This window comes from Haliotis rufescens, unplaced genomic scaffold, assembly GCF_023055435.1.
Source record: "Haliotis rufescens isolate VD_foot unplaced genomic scaffold, xgHalRufe1.0.p SCAF_10, whole genome shotgun sequence".
NCBI lineage: Eukaryota > Metazoa > Mollusca > Gastropoda > Lepetellida > Haliotidae > Haliotis > Haliotis rufescens.
The window spans coordinates 39,617,438-39,642,963 of record NW_025963780.1 but is presented as its reverse complement, the minus strand read 5'-3'; the positions used below and the strand labels follow the sequence as shown (position 1 = coordinate 39,642,963).

The following is a 25,526-nucleotide window of genomic DNA, read 5'->3' as shown; positions in this document are numbered from 1 at the left end:
TGTGAGTTACTTCACATCAACAAATGGTTTCGATTCCGAGACAATCCTGCGTCTGAGAGGAAGATTCCATAAGATCATCAATAGTCGGAGCTGAACAGAAGAACAGACACAAAACAGGCGACGAACAATGTGTCCTGCTGGTGGACCAACAAACAACACAAAGGTGTTAACATGGAGAGTATGTATGCAACTACTCACGTGGAACTAAATGGAACATTGTTGGTCTGGATGTTCCTCCGGAACACAGGCTGCTCGACTTCAGGTGGTGTATCATCAAAGTGAACCCTGGTAAAATTTACCCGGGTGTTACCTAGGACATCTGTAGCTCTCACCCAAACTGTCACTGTGTCTCTGTTCGTCAATGGAGCTCCGTGTGAACCTATAAATCGTACATGTTTACTCATTATTTCAGAACCGAAGGATATTTACTTGATACGAAAGCACAATTTTTCTGAGATAACACATTTATCGCGATTATTATGCGCGTTGAATGTCATATATCATGCCCTGCTAAAAACTGTTGTAAAAAAAACACACTGATAATTTGAGCTGTACAAATATTATGCTGTGACAAAAAAAGTTACCTGCAGGTATAATGTATGTTTCATTGAGTCCGACATCCACCCAGCCTGAGGTTGGTTCCTGCTGATTCTTGCCACCATTACTGTCCTTCCTAACAACAACCTCAAACTTGACAACACCTCTCCTGTTTGGTATTGCGTCTACTGTCCTCTGTCCTTCGTGGTCATCCTGTCCGGAGTCTTTAGGGATGTCTTTCAAGAAGTCCTCGAGCTGTGGGGGGTAGGCAAGGACTTCATTTAACCACTTGCCCTCCTCATGCCTCAGGTTGACAAAGTGGTTGGTCCATGTGACCGTGACGGGTCTAGAAGGATCGTCTTGCCAGTTGTATCCCCCTCTAGGATCAGCGGATGATATGTAAAGTCGGTTATCTGCCCCTTCATCTATAGTAACACTAGAAACAGGGTCGTATATGGCGATCCTTCTTACAAAGATAGAGTTATTGGCCTTGTCTGAGGCCTCCAGGATGAAGGAGTAAACTCCAGACTGTGAAGGCCTGTAGGTGGCCTGGAAGGAGTTTGAGGCAGATGATGACTGATTGACTTCAATAGGACCATGTATGGGCATCAAGGGTTCAAACTCCTTCAGCACCTGATTCTCATCCACCTGTAGCCGGAAAACCTCCCAGGCGTAGCGATGCATGCCTGACGGTACGTCAGTCCAGTTGGACCAGCGGAGAATGACAGAACCCTATTGTGAAATTGTAAATACATGTATACAAGCAAAAACAGGTGAAATATGCGTTATGAAGAACACAGGTGTTATAAGCCAATACAAACCACTATTATCAGATTTAGATTTCGCACTTCAAGGTTACATCGACACCACTCCATTCATATTTATCCATTAAGTTATAAATTATTAAAAATATACTTAATTCCAAATTTGCACTCATTTGTTGGCAGAAATTATCTGTAAGAATTATCCACAGTATGCAGTTTGAAAGAACACATGATGAATGTCGGTTATGTCATTACTATATGTTTCGAGTGGAATAAAGTAGCACTTGAAGCTGCTCTACATGTTCATAAGGGGTAGTGTAGCGTGAACACATATCCCCGTCAAAATATAACAGAGAAAGGTTTGAGGGACATTTTTTTCTATCTGCTCTGAGAGCAGAACGAATTGGGCCAATACAATATTCGCCCTGGTAACATTGTTGGTCATTTGGATAAAAAGGTAGAGTACCTAAAAACAAAACTAACCTGTGACGGACTAGGTACTCATTGTTTACGCCAACATATACCAGTATAACGTAACTTAACAATAGTATTATTTATAAAGAACGTAGTGTCCGTGCAAATGTCATTCAGAGTTGGTCCCCCGTGAATGACATGGTATTTTGTGTTAGTATTTATCATGCATTATCATATAACAGCATTATAATTATGTAATAATAATGTAATGTTATAACATAATAACAGTCAGTTATATCCTGATGAGGCCCGTACATAATAGTTGAAAGCGCTAATCAATAAACGGCTGTCATTTCTAATTCAAGAAATGAAATTCGATATATTACTAATAGAGTGCGGCCTTAAACAACAAACAAACAAACAAACAAAACATGCAAACTCAATATATCATACACCTAAAATTCAAAAATTTGTTATCATTCATACCTTTGTGATATCATCATCCAATGAAAAGACGGAAGTACACCTCGATCCTATTTCGAGACATGTGTGAGTTGGTGTCAGGAAGTCAAAACGGTAAGCCATGGTTTTCTCCGAATTTTGTCCTATAAAGTTTTGAAACTGTCGATCAACGAACTGATTTCCAGTAAACTCCCTCAGTTGTCGGTAACCTCCACTCCACACTTTGAATGTAATGGTCAACCTGAAGAGAAGTCAGGGTGTAAACATGGTGTTTTCAGATTTGCGGGTAATACGTATTCAGTGCTCAGCAATGTCAGCTGAACTGAATCCTTAACTCTCAGGCTATCAGATACTCAATACCATCGACAAGTCTGACTGTGTGTCCACAATATAAATATGTAATCGGCGATTTCTTCCAAAGAATCGCCTCCTCTAACCGTTGTGAAAACAAATGTCATGATGTTATCATGATGTCATATCCCTCCTTTATAAGTCGACCCGTGAAGATCCGGGGTAGAACAGGGCTTCAGCAACCCATGCTTGCCGTAAAAGGCGAATATGCTTGTCGTAAGAGGCGACTAACGGGATCGGGTGGTCAGGCTCGCTGACTTGGTTGATGCATGTTATCAATCCCAATTGCGTGGATTGATGCTCATGATGTCAATCACTGGATTGTCTGGTCCAGACTCGATTATTTACGGACCGCCGTCATATAGCTGAGTGCGGCGTTAAACAACAAACCACCCAACCACCCAGCTTAATAAGTCAAACATATGGATAACACACTATAGAAACATGCGTACGCAGTTTTTCTGTAAAATATCATTTACACTGCATATATCAAAATAGAATGAATACAGTATCTAATGATGCCGTGACGAATACCATGTCGTTTTAATATATGGAAATGACCATGGCTCTATATTTACCATGGTACGTGACCCGTGAAAATCCGGGGTAGAATAGGTCTTCAGCAACCCATGCTTGCCGCAAAAGGCGACTCAGCTTGTTGTAAGAGGCGACTAACGGGATCGGGTGGTCAGGCACGCTGACTTGGTTGATGCATGTCATCGATCCGAATGGCGTGGATCGATGCTCAAAATGTCAACCACTGGATTGTCTGGTTCAGACTCGATTACTTACAGACCGCCGTCATGTAGCTTGAATGTTGCAGAGTGCGGCGTTAAGCAACAAACTCACTCACTCACAATGGTACGTAAATGAACTCGTATTGACAATGCTCTTTAACCAATAAAATTACGGCACATAAATCTGTTTGAGTATATCCACAGCGTATAAACGCATCTGAGGATAAGGTATCTTTTATAGCGTGGTTCACTTATCTTCGAAACAGTTCACTTATCTGTTTATGTCCATGAACATTAATCTGTCGTAGAGATTACTGATTGTTTTAACTGAAATACTTAAGAATGGATTCTAGCATGACTCTTGTTCGCTACTTTACTACTAGAATAACATACAATAACCCTTTTCTGAGTATGCTATGACAGGTATAATAAATATTGTTGAGAGTACTTGTGTAGGCTATACGTGCTCAAACACGCAAAGTCCTCAACCATATGTCTTTTAGAATTGAGAATGTAATTGCTTCAAAAAGAAATTTACCATGTGTATTTTCTTTCAGTGTGACTCTTTCCAAGAGTGAAAGATTTAATTTGTAGATAAACGGATAAAAAATAATGTCATATTGTTATATCACCACACATGTATTCTAATTCTGAAATCTAGACTTATATGCCCCTTCTACTTCTTCTTATGTTTTGGTATCATGGTCGCAGAACACTTTGTAAAATACGAATCGGTGAAAATTGACGCAGTGACTGGGTAACCCCTAAAGGATCTCAATTTCAAGATGAACGGACAGAGGCATGCAGTCATGGGCACGATGATCACGAGGTGCTTGAAAACCTGGTGGTTGTGACAGAATCGTTGCACATCATTATTAGAGAGCACAACAACATGTGCTACTAAGGATTGCAACAACTGAATGCACTTATAATCCATTGACGTCAAATACGTCGTTTGACGACCGAAGAATTAGGCACATGCATAGGCACGCTGGAAACTGGGTCAACACAACGTCTGTGGTATCAGCCAAAGTGTGGTCAGCAGGGCATGGAATCAATACCAGACGTTTGGATCAGTTACGCAGCGACAGGCAGGTGGTGGACATAGTTCCACCACACAGGGTTGGTTGCAGCTAGACGTCATCCCTTAAGACTGCCACCAAGCTCGGAAGCGTCCAGCGGAACGACAGTGGCGTTAACGTTTCTACTCAGACAGTGCGATATCCCCATCTTGAGGCTAGTCAACATTTTCGGCGAACATGCATTCGCATCCCATTGACCCGACATCACAGGCAGGCATATGCTCGGATTGGGCTGGAGTTCACGTCAATTGGTCAGAGCAAGATGGGGCTCAAGTACCTTTCACTGATGAATCGAGATACTGCCAAGACTTCACTGATCATCGTGCCCGAGTATTGAGTCGACAAGGAGAAAGATTTCAGGATTCCATCTCAGCTGAACATAACCGCTCTGAAGGGGGTTCATTCATGACTTAAGTGGCGGTGGAAGAACCGATCTCCATACCCTACAGAGGGTCATGGCGACTCTACAGGAACTCGGCAATGCCCTTAATGAAAAATGGTACAATCTTCCCTTGGCAACCATCTGGACACTTATTAGGAGCATCAGACGGCGGTGCAAAGCTGTGATCGGAACGTGTATCACATACGCGCTCCTGAGACTTGTTGCTTTATACAATGAATTTGGTTTCGTGATTCTTTTACATTTCATTTCTTGTCAGATACTCTAATTTTGACGCGTGATCTAAGTGATTGTTGGGCACATGTTGTTTGGTTGCCTTGTGTGGTACATGACAACGGACCTTTGTTCATTAAACATGCACATGCCTTCACGCAATATAGTCTCTGACTATTTCAACACAGTTTGACGTATAATGTTTTGGTAGTATATACATTGTATTCAATCTCAAAGGACACGTGTGTTCAGTTTATATGGTTACAGCTTTTCACAGTTGGTGTCATAAAAGATTGACAGTAGCGGGTGACCTCGCCCAGGTGAACACTACCAAGCTGACTGTCGTTCATTTCCCGATGAACGTCAGTATATGACGGGATTACGTTGTCAATCGAGCGGAGACATACAGAACTACTTTTGGGGAATTCCTCTATGTCTAAAAATAACATCAGTACAACTGACGACATCGATTCAGGCCATGAATGATGTGGGTTTTGAGGCAAGACAGATCAATATATGTGTCGGGTCACCGAAATGAAGCATCCATTCGAAGCTATAACAGAGAATGCTCGACTTACCAAAAGAAATCACTGAGATCCACACTGTCGTGTATTGCTTCGGGGAATCCAACTGTGCCACCTCAAGCGGTAGTCCCCATTATCATCAGCCGTAGTATGACTCAAACACACACCCAAAGTTCACAGAATGTTAATACCAATCCATTTACAGCATCAGCTGGGTCTGGATTTCATTCCAACATTAACTATTTCTGGGTGTTCATTTCAAGTGAATGACATTTCCGTAGCCGCCATTTTCTACCGTTTGTAAAACCAAGGGATGTCACTACAAATGGAATGTTGGGGACGGACTCTCCACGTTAATATAGTTCGCTTTAAATAATTAAAGTTTGATTTTTAATGGATAGTTTTGTTATGATTTATGTATCTGTCAATATAAGGATTGAAGTTGTATTTGTTGACGTTCATCAGCCGATGACGACAGTGCCTCACGTGAGCAAATTTACCATGAAGCGCTTGGCGCATCATGGAATTTGCTCACGTGAGGCACTGTCCTCGCTTCGCGCATCATGGAATTTGCTCACGTGAGGCACTGTCTTCATCAGCTGATGAACGTCAACAAATACAACTTCAATCCTTAAGTATCTTCCAACCCCCTTTACAAATGAAACTTACTTGTCGCCATTTTCGAGAGATCGGTCATAATTGGGTTTGTCAATATCACAGATGTAGGATTCATCAGTTGGTTGTCCACTCGAGACTGCAGGTTCACAGGGTATAGTCTGGTCAAGGCTGACTTGTGCCGTTGTAAAATACGACCCTGTAATCAATCCATTTCTCAAATGTACATGTGTGCATCTTCATACTCCTGATAGATTGGAAAGTTAGCAACTTCATCATATATATAAATCAGTATCCTCAGAACAACATCTTATATCACATTATATACATGTATACCAGATCATGAATATGACTCTTCATGATCATATCACTGTGTAGGTCCAAACATAAATGACCCGTGAAGATCTGGGTTAGAATAGGTCTTCGGTAAACCTACGCTTGTCAAAAGAGGCAACTGACGGGATCGGATGGTCAGGCTCGCTGACTCGGTGGATGCATGTCATCGTATCCCATTTGCATAGGATCGATGCTCATGATGTCAAACACTGGATTGTCTTGTCCGGACTCGATTATTTACAGACCATCGCCATATAGCTTGAATATTGCCGAGAGCGACGTTAAACAACAAGCAAACAAACATACAAACCAAACATACCTGTGTAAGGTATTTTCTCATGATACAGACGAGCTTCAGCACGAGCAATGCCAAGTCCGTAATCCTTGACAAAGAATGGCGACGCAGTGATGTTTTCAGCCATATACTGAGCTGATGCATTGATGTTCAACTGGTTGAACATTTTCCTGTTTGTCCACACGAAGTCAATATCGGTGGAGTTTGTCGAGTCCACATACAATGAATACTTTTCCATGGGCGTTCTTCCTGTTCCTCTCATCCAAAATCCAAATCTTGCTTGCACCTCAAAGATAACTGGTCGTTGATCTGACTCCACTTTAAACATTAAAGACCATGATTGGCGTTAACTGGAACCATCTAAAACAGCTTATACTACGGTATTTCAGAATGATGCATTCTGATTAGACCGCAAGAGGTATAGACTATATGTTAAAGTTCAATTTTGTTGATGAATGCATCACCGCAAAATACAGTATTATTTGAAAGCAGTTCAGTCTCAAACCCGACCGGTAGGCAATAGGAAATACTGCTGTAACTTATTACGCGTTGCATGATGACATGCTGATGTTCTTAGATTAAAAGTAATTCAAAGTAAGTGTGGCAATATATTGTAGACGGAATGCCTGATTGTACAATGACTACGAAAGTGGGTTGTATAATTCACTGACGTCAGCACAGCACAAGTCGATTACGTCCTGTGACGTGCTGTCTACCGCGGCACAATACTTCGACTTCCTATTGTAGGACATTATGGCGTCTTTACAGTGGCGACTCTGGATCTATAGAAACGCATAGTACATATTGTACCACAGTTTGGGCCAGTGTCTCATTCTTGTAACTTATTGCGTTGGTTTTCGGCACTTAATTTTTAAAATTCATGTGATTTGAATCCCGATTTCAAAATCTTATTTTACATGTATGCAATATATATTTCAGGGCCAACAATGGTAAATGCAACGCATTTTACCTCCGACCACTGCAAGGAAGGTGTCCGGTATGCCGATGTTCCCGTCTGGAAGTACCCGTTACGTGCAACAGTTTCCAAACTCTTCAAGCAAGCTTGTATTGCAGGATTTTTTACCAACCATTCACTGGGAGCAGCTAGCTACTAGACTGTACGATCCCGGCCTGGCCGAACGCACTGGACACAGATCTATGGCTATCCGTAGCTACAAGGTATTTTTTTTATTGGCCTTTTTAGATGTATTATTTAGATCTAAAGTCCTAACGTAAATCCTAAAAAGGAAATTTCGCCTTTAAATCTCAAAATCAACTATTTTTATTTATTGAAATACTTAATCACGAATTGCCTGCCTAGGGTTTAAATATTTTCATAAATTTCTTATCTTATGCGTAAGTTCTATTTGTAAATTTACAGGGGGAATTTTCATCCAAAATATTCTACTATTGATGGACTGTTGTACATTTTCAAATTTTAGAGGAAATAAAGAAACTAAGGGAATATGGAACAGACAACAGATTTTTGTAAATGTGGTTATGTAGAACATACTCTCAACTGGTTCAAATAATGAACCTAAATACCTAATAATCGTCGTTTTCATTTTAACGTGTACGGCATTTTGCAACATATAATTGAGACATATTTATATATACCACTCACATTCTCTACAATAATCGCCAGGGCCACTTGGCGGAGACCGGAAGCCTGATGAACAGTCACAGTTGACGTTGTTGCTGCCGAGAGAGGTGCATGTCCCGGGGAAACAGGGCCGCTGATAGTTGCACACCACTGAAAGTGTTAACAGCATATATACTATAACAAAATGTGAACACAGTGTAAATATCACCCATTACAGTTCTGAAACTTAATCCAAACAACTCTGAAGAAGATATTGCTGCAGGTACAGAATATATACGTATTAATGTCCTTGGACTTATTGGTGCAATTTTGCATTTGATAACCGTCTTCGAACATCTGTAATTCAAAACGCAGACGTCAATCATTTCATTTTTCCCATGTGGCTAAACTTTTGTGTATATATGTACACATATATTCTATTTAAGAACCCGTTGAGGACCATGGGATTCTTTCATATTACAATAGTAAATCTAGTTATTCAGTCATGCCATGACAGATTTACTGTAGTAACTTTTTTCGAGGAGTATGGATAGGATATAATATACACGTTTCGACCTCAAAAGTCTTTTTTACATTTACTTACACGAGTTACACGTTGGTCCCACAGCACCATCACCACACTGACACCTGTTGGGGGTTACACAACTACCTCCGTTCAAGCATGGGGGGTTGCAGATTGCTGTGGCATTTAAATACATTTGTGTTAGTGAGTAATGCCTCTTATTTATTTCATGGATAGCATCATGATTAACAAGCATAATAAACGCGATGTCCACAAGTTCCTACAACACCATCGACTTACAGTTTGTTAGCATTTCTTTGCATTGAATACTTTATCCCAGCACACATGCAGATATATTTCAGAACAAAAACTATTATGCGAATCTTCAGCTTTAATGTCATTTCCTAACACAGCCGAAACGAAGATGGTGACAAGTTAACCCAGCGGACAAGAGTTTCTTGAAGACAGAACGAGACTCGACAGTCACCACCCTTTCGCTCCGAGATTTCGTGTACTCAATTTCCTGCATGGCTTTATTACAGTCATATCCTATAATGATGCGTCTGGTGTGGAAGGAAACCTGAATACTAGTAGCCTATGTACCATACAGTTTTCCTCTCGCTCTGTGAAGGTTCATTCTCTAAATGAACTAACACAAAGTGAAAGTCAATTCTTATATTTTTTGTGTCACTATTTTTACCTCAAAGGATGTAGACCTTGATTTATACACAATTATATTTAGTACGTGTGACTTCATGTTTACATTGACAACCATACAACAACCAGGTGTATCGCGGAATAAAATAGTTCCGCAAAACGAGAGGTGACATGAGCTCATGTACGCTCAACATTCTCAACAGGAACACTTTTTGTAGTTTCTGTACAACAAATGTACTCAAATAATAACCTCATTAGTTGAGTCAGCTCTTCTAAGAATAACAGCGCGTCGTAATACATTTACTTCAAGTACAGAACGTCAAAATGACCTACACGAAAAACGTAACGGGAGATACTTCCGAAGTTATTAGTGAACTTGTGGCTATAACAAGTAATTGTCATCACTCATCAATTGGCCGATCACTGAACGGTGATTGTAAAGGTGTGTCAATTTTACTGAACCGCGAGAGAAACGTCACCATGGATAGATATATGAGAAACCTTATTTGTCCAAACACTGTTAACATACTTTGAGAAACATTAACAAGATGAAAATAACCTTGCCAAAACTGATAATCAGGGTTGAAATTAAAGTGTCAAATGTTCTTAGAGTGTAACACAAAACTAATCTCTGAGAAAATGGCATCACAAGTCAGTATCTCGTGTGTCCGCCATGTGCATGATGACTGCCGTCCAACGTCAATACATGGAATGGATGAGGCGGTTGATGAAGGCCATGGGCACTTGAGCATACAGTCTGAGGAACGCCTGACGCAGTTCAGCTGCAGTTGTCGGCCTTGGTCGGACGTCATTAGAACGTCTTTTAATCTCGTCCCACAGGTGCTCAATGGGATCGTAATCGGGAGGGCAGGCCACTGAATGGTTCTGATGCCATTCTGCTGGAGGAAGTATCTTGTTGCTCTCGCAGTGTGGGCACGGGCGTTATCATGCTGAAACTCGTGCCAAATGAGGTATGGCGTGTGGTCTCAAGACTTGATCAATGTACCGAGCTGCTGTGACACCACTGCATCTCCCTGGACCGATGTTCTGGAAGACCACAGGGCCGACTCTCTGTGCAAGACCAATTCCTACCCACACCATGATGCTCGGACCACCCCACGAGTCTCTCTCAACAACACAAGCCTCCGAATAATGTTTCCCACGGCGTCGCCAGATTCACTCTCTCTGCCATCTCCCGTTGACATCCAGTAACGGATCTCGTCTGAGAAGAGGACTATTTGCCACTGCTGGTGGCGTCAATGCTGGTGCTGTGTTACCCACTGAAGACGGTCCCGGCGATGACGTGGTGTCAGAATGCGTCCTCGGTGTGGCCTGTGACAGTGAAGGTGTCTGCTCGTCAATCGACGACGCACGGTGTCCGCACTCATGTGTCGCTGGTGTGTCCCCATGGTCTGTCGAGCAGTTTCCGCAGCAGTAACAAAGCGATCTTGAAGATGCTGTCGCACAATCTGACGATCCTGACGTCGGGTAATAACCCTTGGTCTTCCACTACGTTGTCGGTCACCTGTAGTGTTGGTGTTCTGGTACTGTTGCTGGAGCCTGTTTATGGTCCGTACGTGGACTTAAAATGAATCGGCTACTTGCCGTGCGGTTTGTCCAACTTGCAATCGTCCAAGGGCTTGGTGTCGCTGATTTCTTGTCAATCTTGGCATATGGTAGCAATTCAATAACGAATGAATGTCATCCGATCTGGGTGGATTTTATAGGGCTAGAAATGGGGGAACGCATGACAGTCATTGTGCATTTCCTTTTGCACGGAACTCACGTGCATCGGGTTACCATGGCCGTTGCCGTGATGCGTTTGGGCGATCGGTTTTATTGTCATCTGCTTTGTTTTTTTATCATCAAATTTAATTTTCCGGACAAGTTAATGTTAAATTTTGGAAACTTTGACACAAATTACCCAGATATTTAAATGGCAACTTTTCATGCAATGTTACTTGGGGTGACGTTTCTTTTGCGGTTCAGTATAGATACTAAGGTACGTTCATATATTGCTGAAGACTGTCACAGTCGTTTAGACGCGGATCGAGTCGACACTACGGTTGTTTGGATGTGCTTTCCTTTCGTTTTATGCTCTAGGATGGGTTGTAGCGAGGATATCCTTGAATGGACATGCAAACAAACTCTCTGACTTATCCCAATGTATGCTAAAACGCGAAGTTCAAGGTTAAAGGGTCCTAATGATGAGAAGTAACGCTTCTGTATTTATCCCCAGGGGCTCCTCCAGGAATGTGGAAGTAGTCCGTCAGTGTTTACGTCATTTCAAGAGCACGGTCTCGTGAAAAACATATGAAAGTCAAATTGTGTCGTTTATACTCTTATGAACGTCAATTTCGCGGTCATGTGACCGACCTCTCGTCCAATGGAAAAGACCTATTTCGTATAAACTGCTACATCAAGAGAAATGGAAATGCCTCAAACAGTCATTGCCCCAATAGGCCTTGCCCATTTCTTAATCGGAACGACCATGACCTATTTCATCAGATCCTTGTATTACACCAGGGGAGATAACGCCAAATTTCATTCTTCATGATTAAAGGATTATTTTGATTACTTTTGATTTAAATGATCAACTTCAATTTTGATTTCACATAAAAATACATAACTGAGTATGTTAACATTGATAATGTTAAACCCTGAACTTACCCACGTCACATTTCTCATTGGTGGAAACTCGCCATCCAGGGCAGCAGAAATAGACAGTCCGACAGTCCGGCACTTTGTACCGCTTATAATAGCAGCATCTGAAGAGACATGAGGTGAGGTTAACTGGGGTTTAACGTGGCATTCAGAGTAAGATCACTTACCATGAGGTCAGCACGCCCTTGTGATTGGCTGTTTGTATCAGTCCGGAATTATAGGCTTAATAGTGCTACCCCACTGAGATACTATGTCGTAGTTCACCATGGATACCCCACTCAGACACATGATACTGACTTCCAGCCGTTATCGAGCAGGGTAGCATCAAGTACCATATTTAACGTATTTTGATATGACGCAAAAGAGAGACATGGATGTACCATTGATATACCGGCTGTTATAATATGTGTTTTATATTAGATGTTGTATGAAATTCCCTGCCTAAACATAATTACCATTGTAATGCATGGTAAATCCACGAGAAAACTGTTTCACAAAACATAAGATCTTTAACTTTTATCATATGATTAGTAGACTTCTCGATGGAATAAAGCCAGCGGAGAAAACGGTATCCGTTTGGATCACATACGGATAAAGATGCAAATATGAAAGGTGAGGTAGGTACTACTTTTAGTGTTTACAAACAAAATGGCGCCGCCCTTGTCAATCAGCGATAGAGTCGGAATTAACCATCGGTGAATCTGGAGAAACTACCGGCATAATTGTGATCATTATCAAAACAGTAGTCTACGATACTGAAAATAAGTGTATAACTAGGACGTAGATTAGGACATTTACAAGTTATGGCATTTTTGGAGATATAAATTGCGAAACAATTTAGGAAGGACACTAGTCCAGTGGGATCCGTTTCCATATCTGTGTTTAGAGACCTCTGCGGCTTGAGTCTTTTCCCCCAATTTGAGACAGTTGGATTTGGCCGAAATATGCTCGAATTGTTACCTTGGTTCAATATGTCGCTGTGTGTACATCTGACTTTGCACTTCGTAACGTTGTGACAGCACAGAGAGACTTAACTATCGTGACGTCTCATAGACTAGGGTAAAGGGTAGTTACTCTTGCGGGCGGAGCTCAGGAATGCCGCGAAAGGCAAGTTGAAACAATATGAGTAGGCAATTGTTATTTTGCCTCCAGATCTATGTAGTTACGCCAAGAAACAGGTTACAGTTGGAACTATATTGACTGTTGTATATACTGTTCTGTACTGTACTGTACTGAAGTATATATACTTATGCGCACATTCCAGGAAACTTTGTAATGTTTAGATCGTGTTTAGATAGAGATGAGAACAGGAGTTTCGCGACAGAATTATGAATGACTAATTATAAAGAGGTTCTCACGCTTGTGTGTTTGGGGATGGTATATATCCTGAATTAGAAATAAATACTATGTATTTAGGTCGCTGAGGCAAGCTTAATACAATGTGTATTCCTAATACAGGATCTTTACCATCCCAAAACACACTCGCGTTAACCTCTAGTAAAGTTGCGTCATTGGAATTGACATCACGTGTTTTCTAGTCATATATTTAACGAAATACTGTACTTACGCTCTCCATGTTCTGTACGCACACCGATACTCCAACCTGTACTCGCAGATTCTTCGTGAACATACACTACTGCAAGGACAGATATGTTCGTTAAACAAAATAGCAACGTGGTCGAAATCCGTAGATATCCAAAGGAAAGCAATATACTAAAACGAAGACATCAGGACAATCGACAAATAACCGCCATAAAGAAATGCTAGCATGCAGAAAAAGAACGTGACACGTCCATAGTTCACGGGTAAACAGGTAGGTGAAACAGTTCATTTCCGAAATCCAACAAGAATAAAGTGGAACAAAACGTAAGAACCGTGGACAAAGCCCTTGTGTTTAATATATGAAGTAAACGAAGGTATTAAACTCTAATTAAGTGTGCTTGCAAAACATGTCAGTAGTAAGAACACAATACCTTGTACTCTCAGCACCTTTTTTAATGTGACAACTTGTGTTGAGGTTACTGTAAAGCCCATGTAGAAGTAGCAATAAAGCCAAAAACACACCATTGAGGCATGCATTTCGGTATTTGGCGAAACTAGGAGGTAGAGAAATAATTACAAACTTTTGTCTTTTACCTTCTTAAAAATATGTATGTATGAAATTTAATCTTCAGAAATTTACAGAAATTGATTTGAATTTTCAATTTTGAATTTGCAACTGTTCTATTTAAACAAATCACCACCACACAATTATGGTCGATATATATTTATCTTATTAAGAGCTCGTTTTTAAGTTGAAATCGTAATATATATGTGATAAGTAAGCAGACATCCTCCGTTGTCACCACATCAAGGTATGTCAAGGTCACTAGAGGTTACATTTTGAAGTAAGGTTACAAGTATAAGGACATTTCGGATTAATTCTTGAAAACTAATAGTCATTTGAGCAATCAGTTCAGATCAACTCTAACCTAACCTATCATATATATTGATTGTTACAAATGTGAAATGACTAGTAAATAGTTTTATTCGGAAGGTCTTGTTATGATGGTTGTGAGACCTATTATTACCACTCCCTATCTTTGCCACAAGTAATGTGGTTGCAGATGACAGGATTACAATTAAGGTGAAGGTTACTCGGTGTGAAGTCGAAGTCCCTAAACATCAATACAGTAAACTACGTTTATAACGAACACGCTTATAACGAACTGACGGATATAACGAACTTACTTTTTTGTCCCGACTATTTGCTGTAGTTATGCTGTATATATGCTTATAACGAACTACGGTTATAACGAACTAAAATTAGTGGTCCCTTTGAGTTCGTTATAACAGACAGAAAGTCCAATGCCTCTAACTACCTTAATAACAAAGCACTTCCAGTTAAATAATATATCTTCCTGTATTCTGTTTCAAAGATTTACTGCACTGGGAATTGTTATATCAGAAGCGAGTGTTGTAACTTTATTTTTATGGTGATTGTCAGTGACTGCAAATGATAGAAGCGCTGGTAAAATGTCACGTGAAGTTCGTTTCCAGAATTTAGCAGCATACATCAGCAGCGTTTAAATTTGAATTATCGCCACAAGTTGTTGTTGACAAAGATGGGAGGCTTGATCGTTTGAAAATCTTCGGAAAAGGACTATATGTACACTGAGTGGAACAGAAACTATATCTCTTATCATATGTTTGGTTTTCAATTGAAAATATGTTAAATTAACGACATTATTTGTTAAGCCAAATGAAAATATATAAATACACAAATGTGGTAACCTGATCATTACAAATAACACAACGGAGCGAAAATATTGATTAAGTATTGGCAAATTATCTCTTAAACTTAATATTTTATCTCTGAAAAATTTGTTGAAAATAATTTGTTGATCTATCGTTGTTTAACTTCATGCTTAAAATGATTCAAGGTCGTTGCTTTTTTTCAAATTAAATTTACACTTACAAACGAAACAATAGCAAGTAACAGAATGAGATCAAATACATGTTCAGTCATGATAATTTCCCTTATTCCAAATAATACAAACTGATGATCATCCAAATACAAATATTTAACACAGAGGAGCCGTTGCCTGTTACCCGAGTCAGAAGATCTTTCCAAACATATCTGAACAAAGCGACATTCACAGAAAACGTAAAATATTTCCTTCGTTAGCAAGGCAAAACAAAGTGCACTGATCATCATCTGACATTTTAATCTTAAGTAAAAACAAATGTGTTCATATGTGTGCAGTAATATTAATCAATCGTGCAAGCATCTAAGTTTAGTGCGCCGGCCTTGGTTATTGTTAAAATTAATGGTTTGACATACATTTGGGCTCATACGAGATTAATATCATTTGTAAAGGTACAGTTGTTCCATCTAAGTTGTGATTTTGACAAGTTTTGTAAGTTAGTAGAGTGGAATTGTATTTTTATATCAAACTGACTGAGACCTACAGCTTGCCAATATGGATTGGAACCATCTGAGCGGCAACACAGTAGTGTTATGAGACGCATAAATGTGACATAACAGATCAAACCATTGGGCGAATCTGGGAAACTAACTGTTCACACAAAACATATAGCACATGCAGCTGCAAGGAATATATCTCGGCATTGGGTTCGGTGTCTTATTATAAGTACAATGACCTACACTCGACAGCAGTATCAATATGTCATCTTGAAATAACCAACACAATGTAAATATATGCATTATTTAGTTATCGACACGCTTGAAATGTCACACATATATCAATTGGGCGCATTTTAATGTGTGGGGCGGTAGGGTAGCATAGTGGTTAAAGCGTTCGCTCGTATTGCAGGAGGCCTCGGTTTGATTTCCCATATGCGTAAATGTGTGAAGCACACTTCTTGTGTCCCTGCGTGATATTTCTGGAATGTATCTAAAACGGCGTAAAATCATTCTCACTCACTTACACACTCATTATGATTAGTATTGAATGAATCGCGTGTGTAAAAATAATCCCTGGAATGATTATGACAAAAGGAATGTTTTTCAAATGTCGAGGTAAGAGATTATACCGCTCGGAATGTGAGTGTTCAAGCACAGCAGAGAAAACAATCCTCTATGAATGAATGAATGAATACTCTTTATTTCCCCCAATGATTTGGAGAGTAGTACATACAATTACATTACATTATTTGACAACGGCAATGACAAAATACATATAAATACAACAGATCGAGCTGGGTAAGCAGTAGTGAAGTGATGCATGAAACTGTATTTACATGATGTGTGACATAGCGTCACAAATACAATATGGATGTTAAGTTCCATGAGCTGACATGTTTAGCCACGATACTCATGAATGTTGCCCAGCTGTCAAGTGTCATGTCCTGGACCACATCTGTAATGGCACCGAGGTATGTCAGAATCTTGACGGCCTCACTAGACGTGTCCCTCAAGTCTGAGATAGGTGTCAAGGCTAATATTGTCAAATAGAGACTCAATAAGCACATTTCTCTGTTTCATTAGGCCATCACATTAAAGCAATTGGTGCTTAACAATGTCATCACATTCACAGTTACAGATAAGACACAGTCCAGACGTTACAGGTAATATGCCGAGCTTTACAAGAGCATATACAGGGGGGGGGAAGCAATATCATACCATACACACAGAGACCAGAGACGATGTGGGGCAAGGCGGGTGTGGATAGCACTAAAAGTATGCATGTCTGGACGTTGTTGCAAAGTATTTCTCCAATTCATATTTTCAGACCATGCTTTTCCATACACTATTAGATGGAAATTCCCCAGAGTTGGTTAGTTTATCTAAGAGGCCTGAGAATCCATACTTTTGACCCACATTCAGTAGATCATGTGTTATGGATCTGGCACTGTGTGGGAGAGTGGTGACATACGGGGATAGTCTGAGATAGAAAATCGGCTTCACAATGGTTGTGCATGCTGCTCTACAGAGTCGTCCCAGAAAGAGAAGCTTCATTTTCTCCACCTTGCCCAGCATTGACCACAATCCTAGAACCTGGGTTGTAGCAGCTGTAGAGGATCTCCTGTGGAGGTTTTGGACTCGTCGTGCAAAGTAGCGCTGTAGGGTTTCCATCTCACTGATCTCACGGTTGTTGATATTGGGCCAGAGCTCACATGCATAGAAGGAAGTGGGGAAGATCACTCGTTGCCAGATATTCGATGAAGATACTGGGCTCAATCCTCCAGCTCTAAGACCAACATTTCTTAAGAAGTTGATTGTCTGTCGCGCCTTAGCACAAGCCCTAGTAGTTCGTTCACTTGCTTTTTCCGTGTGTATCAGAGAGCCGGCATAAATCGTACCGCTTTGGATCTTCATTGTCACATCTCCAATTCTGAACACAGGTCTATTACAATGTCTTCTGTTATTGCAAAAAAACAAGACAGAGCTCTTATACGCGTTATACGTCAGTCTCCAGCGCCGAGCATACTGGTGGATAGTATCAAGAGACATATTCAGTCCATGTACACTCGTACTCACAACAGTAGTGTCATCAGCCAGTACTACCGTTGGGATGTGCTCCTTACCAACAATTAGTCCACATTGTAGATTATCAAGCTGAGATATCAGGTCATTAATATAGACTAGAAACATCCATGCTGAGAGCACGCGACCTTGTCCTACTCCTTGTTGAACATTGAACAAATCACTTGTCCTCCCATTGTATTTAACACAAGCACTTGCTTCTTGGTAAGATTGACGAACAATGTGCCATGCACGGCCTTTCACACCAAGATTGTATAGTTTCAGTAGCAGCCCCACATGCCATATCCTGTCGAAGGCCTTTTCGTTATCCAGAAAGGCAACATATATATTTGAGTGTCTATCTTGATAATAGGAAATAGCCTCTTTTAACACATATGTAGCAACACTGGCGCCATGCTCTTTCCGGAAGCCGCACTGGAGACGATGTGGGAAATCAGGATTAATAGATTTGATGTAGGACTCCAGTCTGTCTAGCAACAGCCTCTCAAATACCTTCCCCATCACGGATGTTAGAGTGATACCGCGATAATTAGCTGGGTTGCATTTATCTTTATTATTCCCTTTGTAGATGGGAATAATAGTTCCAGTTATCATCATGACAGGCGTGTAACACGTACTGATCATCATATTGTAGAGGTGTGCCAGATGTTTAAACAGAAGATTGTCAGCATTAGTTACAGAGGTGTTCTACAGGAATACAGTCTTGTCCAGGAGACTTATTCTTTTTCAGCCTCTTAATGGTTGATTTTACTTCTTTAGATGCAATACTTGTCGCCAGGATTGGATCGTTCTCAGGTATGTTACTGTTTGCTATATCACAAACCTTTGATTTTGTTTCCTCATAAAAGTCCGTTTCAAACTCAGGCCTACCGAGAGGAGACAGCAGATCTCCGTAGTAATCAGTCCACATATTGCACATGTCCTCGGGTGTGCTGGCCGTCTTGTCTTTATACTGTAGAGATGTACATGTTACATTAGTCTTCCTCTGTTTCCTGACAGTTCTATAAAATTCACCAATGTCCACTTCACAGGCAGAGTTCAGCTCTGTATACTTGTGTCTGTCCCATTGCCGTTCGGCTTTTCTTTTCTGTCGACGGAAGTTGCATTTAGCTGTTTTATACTGTTTATAAGAGCCATGTGCATCTTCTTTAGGTTTACCTTGAGATATCCATTGTCGTCTAGCATGACGCATCTGGTAGTGGTAGTAGTCTAGACTAGATCCTCTCCAATAGGGTCGAAGGTATGGTCTATAGTATCCTGTTGGGATGTACTTTGCTGTTGACGTGTGGAGAGAGCTCACTATATCATCAAAGTAATATTCCACCATATCGCTGTCAGCATGTGTCACGTCTGGAAGGGTGTCACCAAGTATTTTGTTAACTTCAGATGAGTACATCTTCAGTTCAAGGCCATTCGCCTTCTGCCATTTGTAAGTTGGGGGAGTCCATAGCTTTTGCTCTGTTAAGAACGCATCGCTAAGGAATGATACCACTACTGGTGAATGATCCGATATCTCGAAATCGATGTTGTTATTGACAGAGGTCGTCAGCACAGATGATTGAAGAGCATCTGGCAAGAAATATAATCAATCAGAGATGACTGTGTTCCAGCCTTGTTGCACCATGTTTTGAGATGACCTTGAGTGACACCACAGTTGTATGATCGTATCATGTTTCTTGTATCCAAGTATGACTGTTGTACAGTGGAGAGAGGGGATGATGGGTAATTTACAAGATCTGTATTAAAATCTCCACAGAGAACAACATAACTGCTTTCTGATAGCTCATCAACCACGTCGAACACTTCCTTGACACTCTCCTCATACACTACTGTGTTGTGATTAGTGGAGGGGAGCAGAGCACTCACTACATACATATCAGCACACTGGGGACGGGAGAGTCTCACAGCTACAACACTATCATACTCACATTCACATATATCAGTGTACCTGTACATATTTTTCTTAACTAAAATCGCCACACCGCCTTCCCCTCTACATCCTCTCTGGTTAGCCTTAACCTTAGCTGCGACGTCAAACTTATCATTTAGACAGTCAACCCAGCTCTGCGTTCTATCACTGCGTTCACACACTGCAAGGGCATCACAGTCACTCGCCAGTTTCTCTAAGCACTGGCGACAATACAGCCCACCTCTTACATTCCATGTTCCTATACTTAGCATGGTAATACGTATTAGGCAAGTATTCAATGCTATCATGTTAGATGAGTTAGCGTGCGCCATTGCTGTTTCTATGTGACTGTGGTATCCATTCGCGACATCTTACATTTGGCGGCCAGAAATTTTCATTCTCAGTAACTTGCTCTGCTGTCCTACTGTAAATGTTCACTCTCAGTGTGTAGGTGTGATTGTAGCCTTCCCAGTGCCTCAATAAACGAACGTAACTCACATGGACGCCACGTTGTTTAGCATATTCACATATGGCATCTTGCACTGTTTTTAGTGGTTTATCAGCTCTAACATACGATAGCACAAACCTTTTTGTTTTAAATTTTGGTGAAACACCTCTAAAAGCTCTGGACCATTCAGTGTCGAATCTCACAGATCTCTGAGCATTGTCTTCGTGTTGTTTATGGCTAACGTCATCATATCCAACATCCCTGATATGGTCATCGCTGGCTCTGTCATGTTGAGTAGTGTCACTGTCGCCGCCCTCGTCGTTCTCGGTGTTGTCCCCAATAGTATTCCTCTCGTGGTTAATAGTAATGTCCACAACACTAGGAGTTTTAGTTTTGTTGGTCTCTGCTGTTCTGGTCAGAACACTGTCAGCCTCATGTCCTGTTTGTGCACAGGAGCTCACAGTTCTGAGTAGCGGGGGGCTTCTAACTGCCTCAGAGTACATAAGCTTGTTGCGAGTGTTTACTGTGTCTATTTTGCCGTCTATAGCTTTGGTTTTTCGTGTTAGGTTACTAATATTGTCTTTCAGATCACTTTCAAGGTGGTGTATCCGTGAATCTTTCTCATGTAGTTGAGAGACTAGTATCCGTACGTCTCCACGTAGCTTGAGCTCTACGTTTTTAGACCTTTCTATCTACCTTGACGCTGTTATTAGGTCGCTGTTCTTCTCTTCGATGGTCCGCTTCATATTCCTGAGTTCAGTGTCGAATTTGTTATGTAATTCTTCAATTCTTCTGTCCATGCTGGCATTATGTTCGCACACAGAATCCCGCATTTCCATCATTTTGGCATAGATTAGGGTCAAAAGATCATTACCTCTTTGTGTATCCAATAGACTATCTCCGGGTACGTTGGTGGGACGTGCGTTTGATTTGCCTTTGCTGAGTACTTGTTTTTCCAGTATATGAGAGGGGATTGTGTGTGTAATAAAACCATATAGGCAATATACATCAGACGCATATTTCTCAATTACAGACTTCCTGGAATGTTCTCTTTGTACACGTTTTGGTAGATATCCATTTGGGGTATCGTGTCGAGTATCCTTGGCTACGTCATAAAGACTTTGTCTCACTTCGTTTAGTTTTTCTTCATCATCATTGTATATGTCCAAAAGTTCAGTTTCAAAAGAAATTCTATCTTGTTGTCCAAGGCGTCTGTGTACTTCATTGAAAATGTCATTGTCTATATCATCCACACTTTGTGTAGCGTATCGAAGGTCATCATCCTCGCTGACAGAGCTACTCAATGCTTCACTGCCTCTGCTTGGGCTGCCCATTGTTTGTTGATTAATCGGACGCTCAGTCAATCAGCACTGGTCCACTTGTGTAGATTCTCCTTCACATTTCTACACATTTTGGGCACTTGATTTTAAGCAAAACCCAAAATCATCTTCATGATTCACTTACATGAGTCCATTGTAGGTATCTTCACAATCACCTTACATGACTTTTGCGTCACAATATCTGATAATGGTACAGGTATAAGATGATTTTGGTTGAGAAGACTTTTCAGCGACTTGCTGTTCTGACGCATGCGGGAATAAAGTTAATGGTTTCAGTGGATGAACATGATGTAAAATCAGGTTAATGTTTGTTAACGATTGTTGCACTTACATAACAACTTGAGATGATCAAAGAATAATGTCTGATAGTGTTATACATTTTATGATCGACTATCTACACTAGTACAATAGCGCCACTGAGGACACAAATGTACAATACAGTTAACAATTTGAAGTAAACCATGTACTTTTATATCTAATAGCGTGTCATTGAGGACACATATGTACAATAAAGTTAACAGTTTACAGTATACCACGCACCGTTAAGGCTAATTGCGCGTCACTGAGGACTCAAATATACAATACAGTTAACAATTTAAAGTAAACCATATAATATTATATTATATTATATTAAATCTAATAGCTCGTCATTGAGGACCCAAATGTACAATACAGTTAACAATTTACAGCATACCATGTACCTTTATGGGTAAAAGCGCCACTAAGACACAAATGTACAATACAGTTAACAATTTACAGTACACCATGTACCTTTATGGGTAATAGCGCCACTAAGACACAAATGTACAATACAGTTAACAATTTACAGTACACCATGTACCTTTATGGGTAATAGCGCCACTAAGACACAAATGTACAATGCAGTTGACAATTTACAGTATACCATGTACCTTTATGGCTAAAAGCGCGTCACTGAGGACACAAATGTACAATACAGTTTACAATTTACAGTACACCATGTACCTTTATGGCTAATAGCGCCACTAAGACACAAATGTACAATGCAGTTGACACTTTACAGCATACCATGAACCTTTATGGGTAATAGCGCCACTGAGGACAGTACTGGTACAGCATGGAACACCAATGTACAGGGGCAACAATGTACAGTTTGTTATAAACACGTCACAGTGAGCAATAAGCAACACAAATGTACAGTATTGTTAACCATGTGCAGTATAACCTGTACTTATTTGGCTTAGCCTGGGACAATATCAACCTATCTGTAGGCTACTTGTACCACGATATACCATGTAATGCCCTGACAACGACCCCACCCCGACCCCCAACACAATTAGTAGTACAAGTACCAGAACGGGCGAGGACAAGCAGCGTCACACACACACGCACCTGTGCATCACACCCGATGAAGCGTAATAAAATCGCCTTTCTTGTCACTGTACGGTCAGACTTGTGCGGAGTTTGTGGCAATTCTGTGATTCGACTAAACAAAGTACTAAGCGGCAACACAGTAGTGTTATGAGACGCATAATGTGACATAACAGATCAAACCATTGGGCAAATGTGGGAAATTAACTGCTCACACAAAACATATAGCATATGAAGCTGCACGGAATATATCTCAACATTGGGTTCGGTGTCTTATACGTACAATACCCTACACTCGACAGCAGTATCGATATGTCAGCTTGAAATAACCAACACAATGTCAACATATACATTATATAGTTATCGACACGCTTGAGATGTCACACATACATGAATAGGGCGCATTATAATTTGTGGGGCAGTGGGGTTAGCTAGTGGTTAAAGTGTTCGCTCGTACTGCAGGAGGCATCGGTTTGATTTCCCATATGCGTAAATGTGTGAAGCAAAGTTCTAGTGTCCCCGCGTGATATTTCTGGAATGTATTTAAAACGGCGTAAAATCATTCTCCCTCACTCACTTACTCACTCATTATGATTAGTATTGAATGAATCGCGTGTGTAAAAATAATCCCTGGAATGAGTATGACAAAAGGAATGTATTTCAAATGTCGAGGTAAGAGATGTGAATGCGATCGTTCAAGCACAGCAGAGAAAACAATCCTCTATGTATAGCTTCATTGAAACCGTAATATACTTCCTCATTCCTCTGCCCCAAAACACACCGTGAGTTTTAATACTTGCAACTGGTTGGTTTCAAGTTTAATCTGAGAATTCAATGCGAATATTACTAACATATGATATATCTACAATATCATGATAATACAGATAGTCACTCATCCCATTCATGTATGCTATTGTTGTTACTGTTAATCCCCTTCATGTATGCTATTGTTTCTTTCAGTGGCATTTAGAAGTTGGTGTGATGAAGTAAGACGAGTTCTATGGATGAACAACTTCTTTATTACAATAATTGCGACGTTTCGGTGTAGATCCTAACACCTTTATCAAGCAAGTGATCACTTGTTATCACGTTATCAATTTATCACTTAATAGAGACTGAAATGCGTCTGTAGGATATTATTGCCGTACTCGGGCGCTGTTTGCAAATGATGCTTATTTCTGTCTTCATATTCCGATATTTACAACAACATTACTTTGTATATTTTATGATGTTATCGACCTCTCGGTATTATGGTCCTTGTCTTCAGTTTGTATTGTGCTGTGCTCTATTTCTACCGGCTGCCTGGAGGAGTCAACAAATGGAGCATAAGGTTGTTTTGATAACACTGAAGGCAAAATGCACTGCAGGCGAATGTAGACGACGCACTGGTGCATAAAGTCATAAAGCCGTTTGATAACCCAGTAGGCGAACTGCACGAAAGTAGACGACGATGGTATCCTAATTAGATGAGACAGGTCTGTTAAGAACTACCCCAGTAAGTCACAAAGATAGAGCGTCGTTATACATTTACATCAAGTTCAAGGCGTCAAAATGTCAGATACGATACAAGTGACGGGGGTGATTTCCTAAGCTGTTAATAAACCAATGGCTATTTGGTTCATTCTCAGGACGACGACCCCCTGTGTCGTATGAAAACAAACTAGCAAAAAGTGAGGTCGTCGTCCTGCGAATATTTTAATCCGCCAATCTAGTTGAACAATGGGTATCGAGTGTTATTTTAACAACTCGAGCAAGTAAAAAAGTGGAAATGGATTTGAAACGAACGAATGAAAGACAATAAGGATGGAATATTGATTTATTTACAAATAATTAGAATGTATATGTACAAGATGACGTAAAAGTCATGGGCAATTAAGACAGTTTGAGAAGATGAGACACTGAGTCAGCAAAGAAAATTACGCTGACTTCATTCTGGATCAGTCTGGTCTTCAGTTGATCGATTCTGCGTTGTATATCACAGAACTTCTTCTTTTTTGGTGGGAGACGCTGGCCGGCCTGGTACTGTAGCAGATTACACTCTGTCTTCTGCCGTTCAGCTCCTAGAAATCTTATCAGCTCAAAGATGTTGGGGTGGGCTTTGCCGATGACTTTCTTTAAGCGTCCATGCCATCCCTCCAGGTGGTTATTGGTGCGAGGGCTGTCGTTGTTGAAATGGTTCCAAAGCTCCTGCTCTGTCTCAACCCATCTTGTTGGCAAAAAGGCGTGGAGGGTGTAGAGCTGGTAGAAGAGACGTGGAGTCGCGTAAAAGGTTCCATCTCCGTAGATGGTGTCGGCTGCACACAGAAATCCAGTCATTCCTCTTCCTTTTTCCAA

The 25,526-nt window shown here is 40.6% G+C and overlaps 1 protein-coding gene across 2 annotated transcripts in view; it reads right to left on the bottom strand.

Moving 5' to 3' along the window:
- The window catches only part of LOC124142650, a 31,624-nt gene that overhangs the window by 3,878 nt on the left and 2,220 nt on the right, over positions 1-25,526 (bottom strand). For both annotated transcript variants that reach the window (XR_007219547.1, XM_048390474.1), the window contains exons 2-10: positions 13,724-13,792; positions 12,163-12,260; positions 8,917-9,012; positions 8,355-8,483; positions 6,755-7,048; positions 6,154-6,298; positions 2,202-2,418; positions 585-1,269; positions 199-379 (exon numbers count right to left, since the gene is read on the bottom strand). Coding sequence is in view for 1 of the 2 variants with exons in the window: in XM_048390474.1 (XP_048246431.1) it covers positions 199-379; positions 585-1,269; positions 2,202-2,418; positions 6,154-6,298; positions 6,755-7,048; positions 8,355-8,483; positions 8,917-9,012; positions 12,163-12,260; positions 13,724-13,792 (1,914 nt within the window). In the remaining variant the exon portion in view is untranslated. The remainder of the gene's footprint in view (positions 1-198; positions 380-584; positions 1,270-2,201; positions 2,419-6,153; positions 6,299-6,754; positions 7,049-8,354; positions 8,484-8,916; positions 9,013-12,162; positions 12,261-13,723; positions 13,793-25,526) is intronic.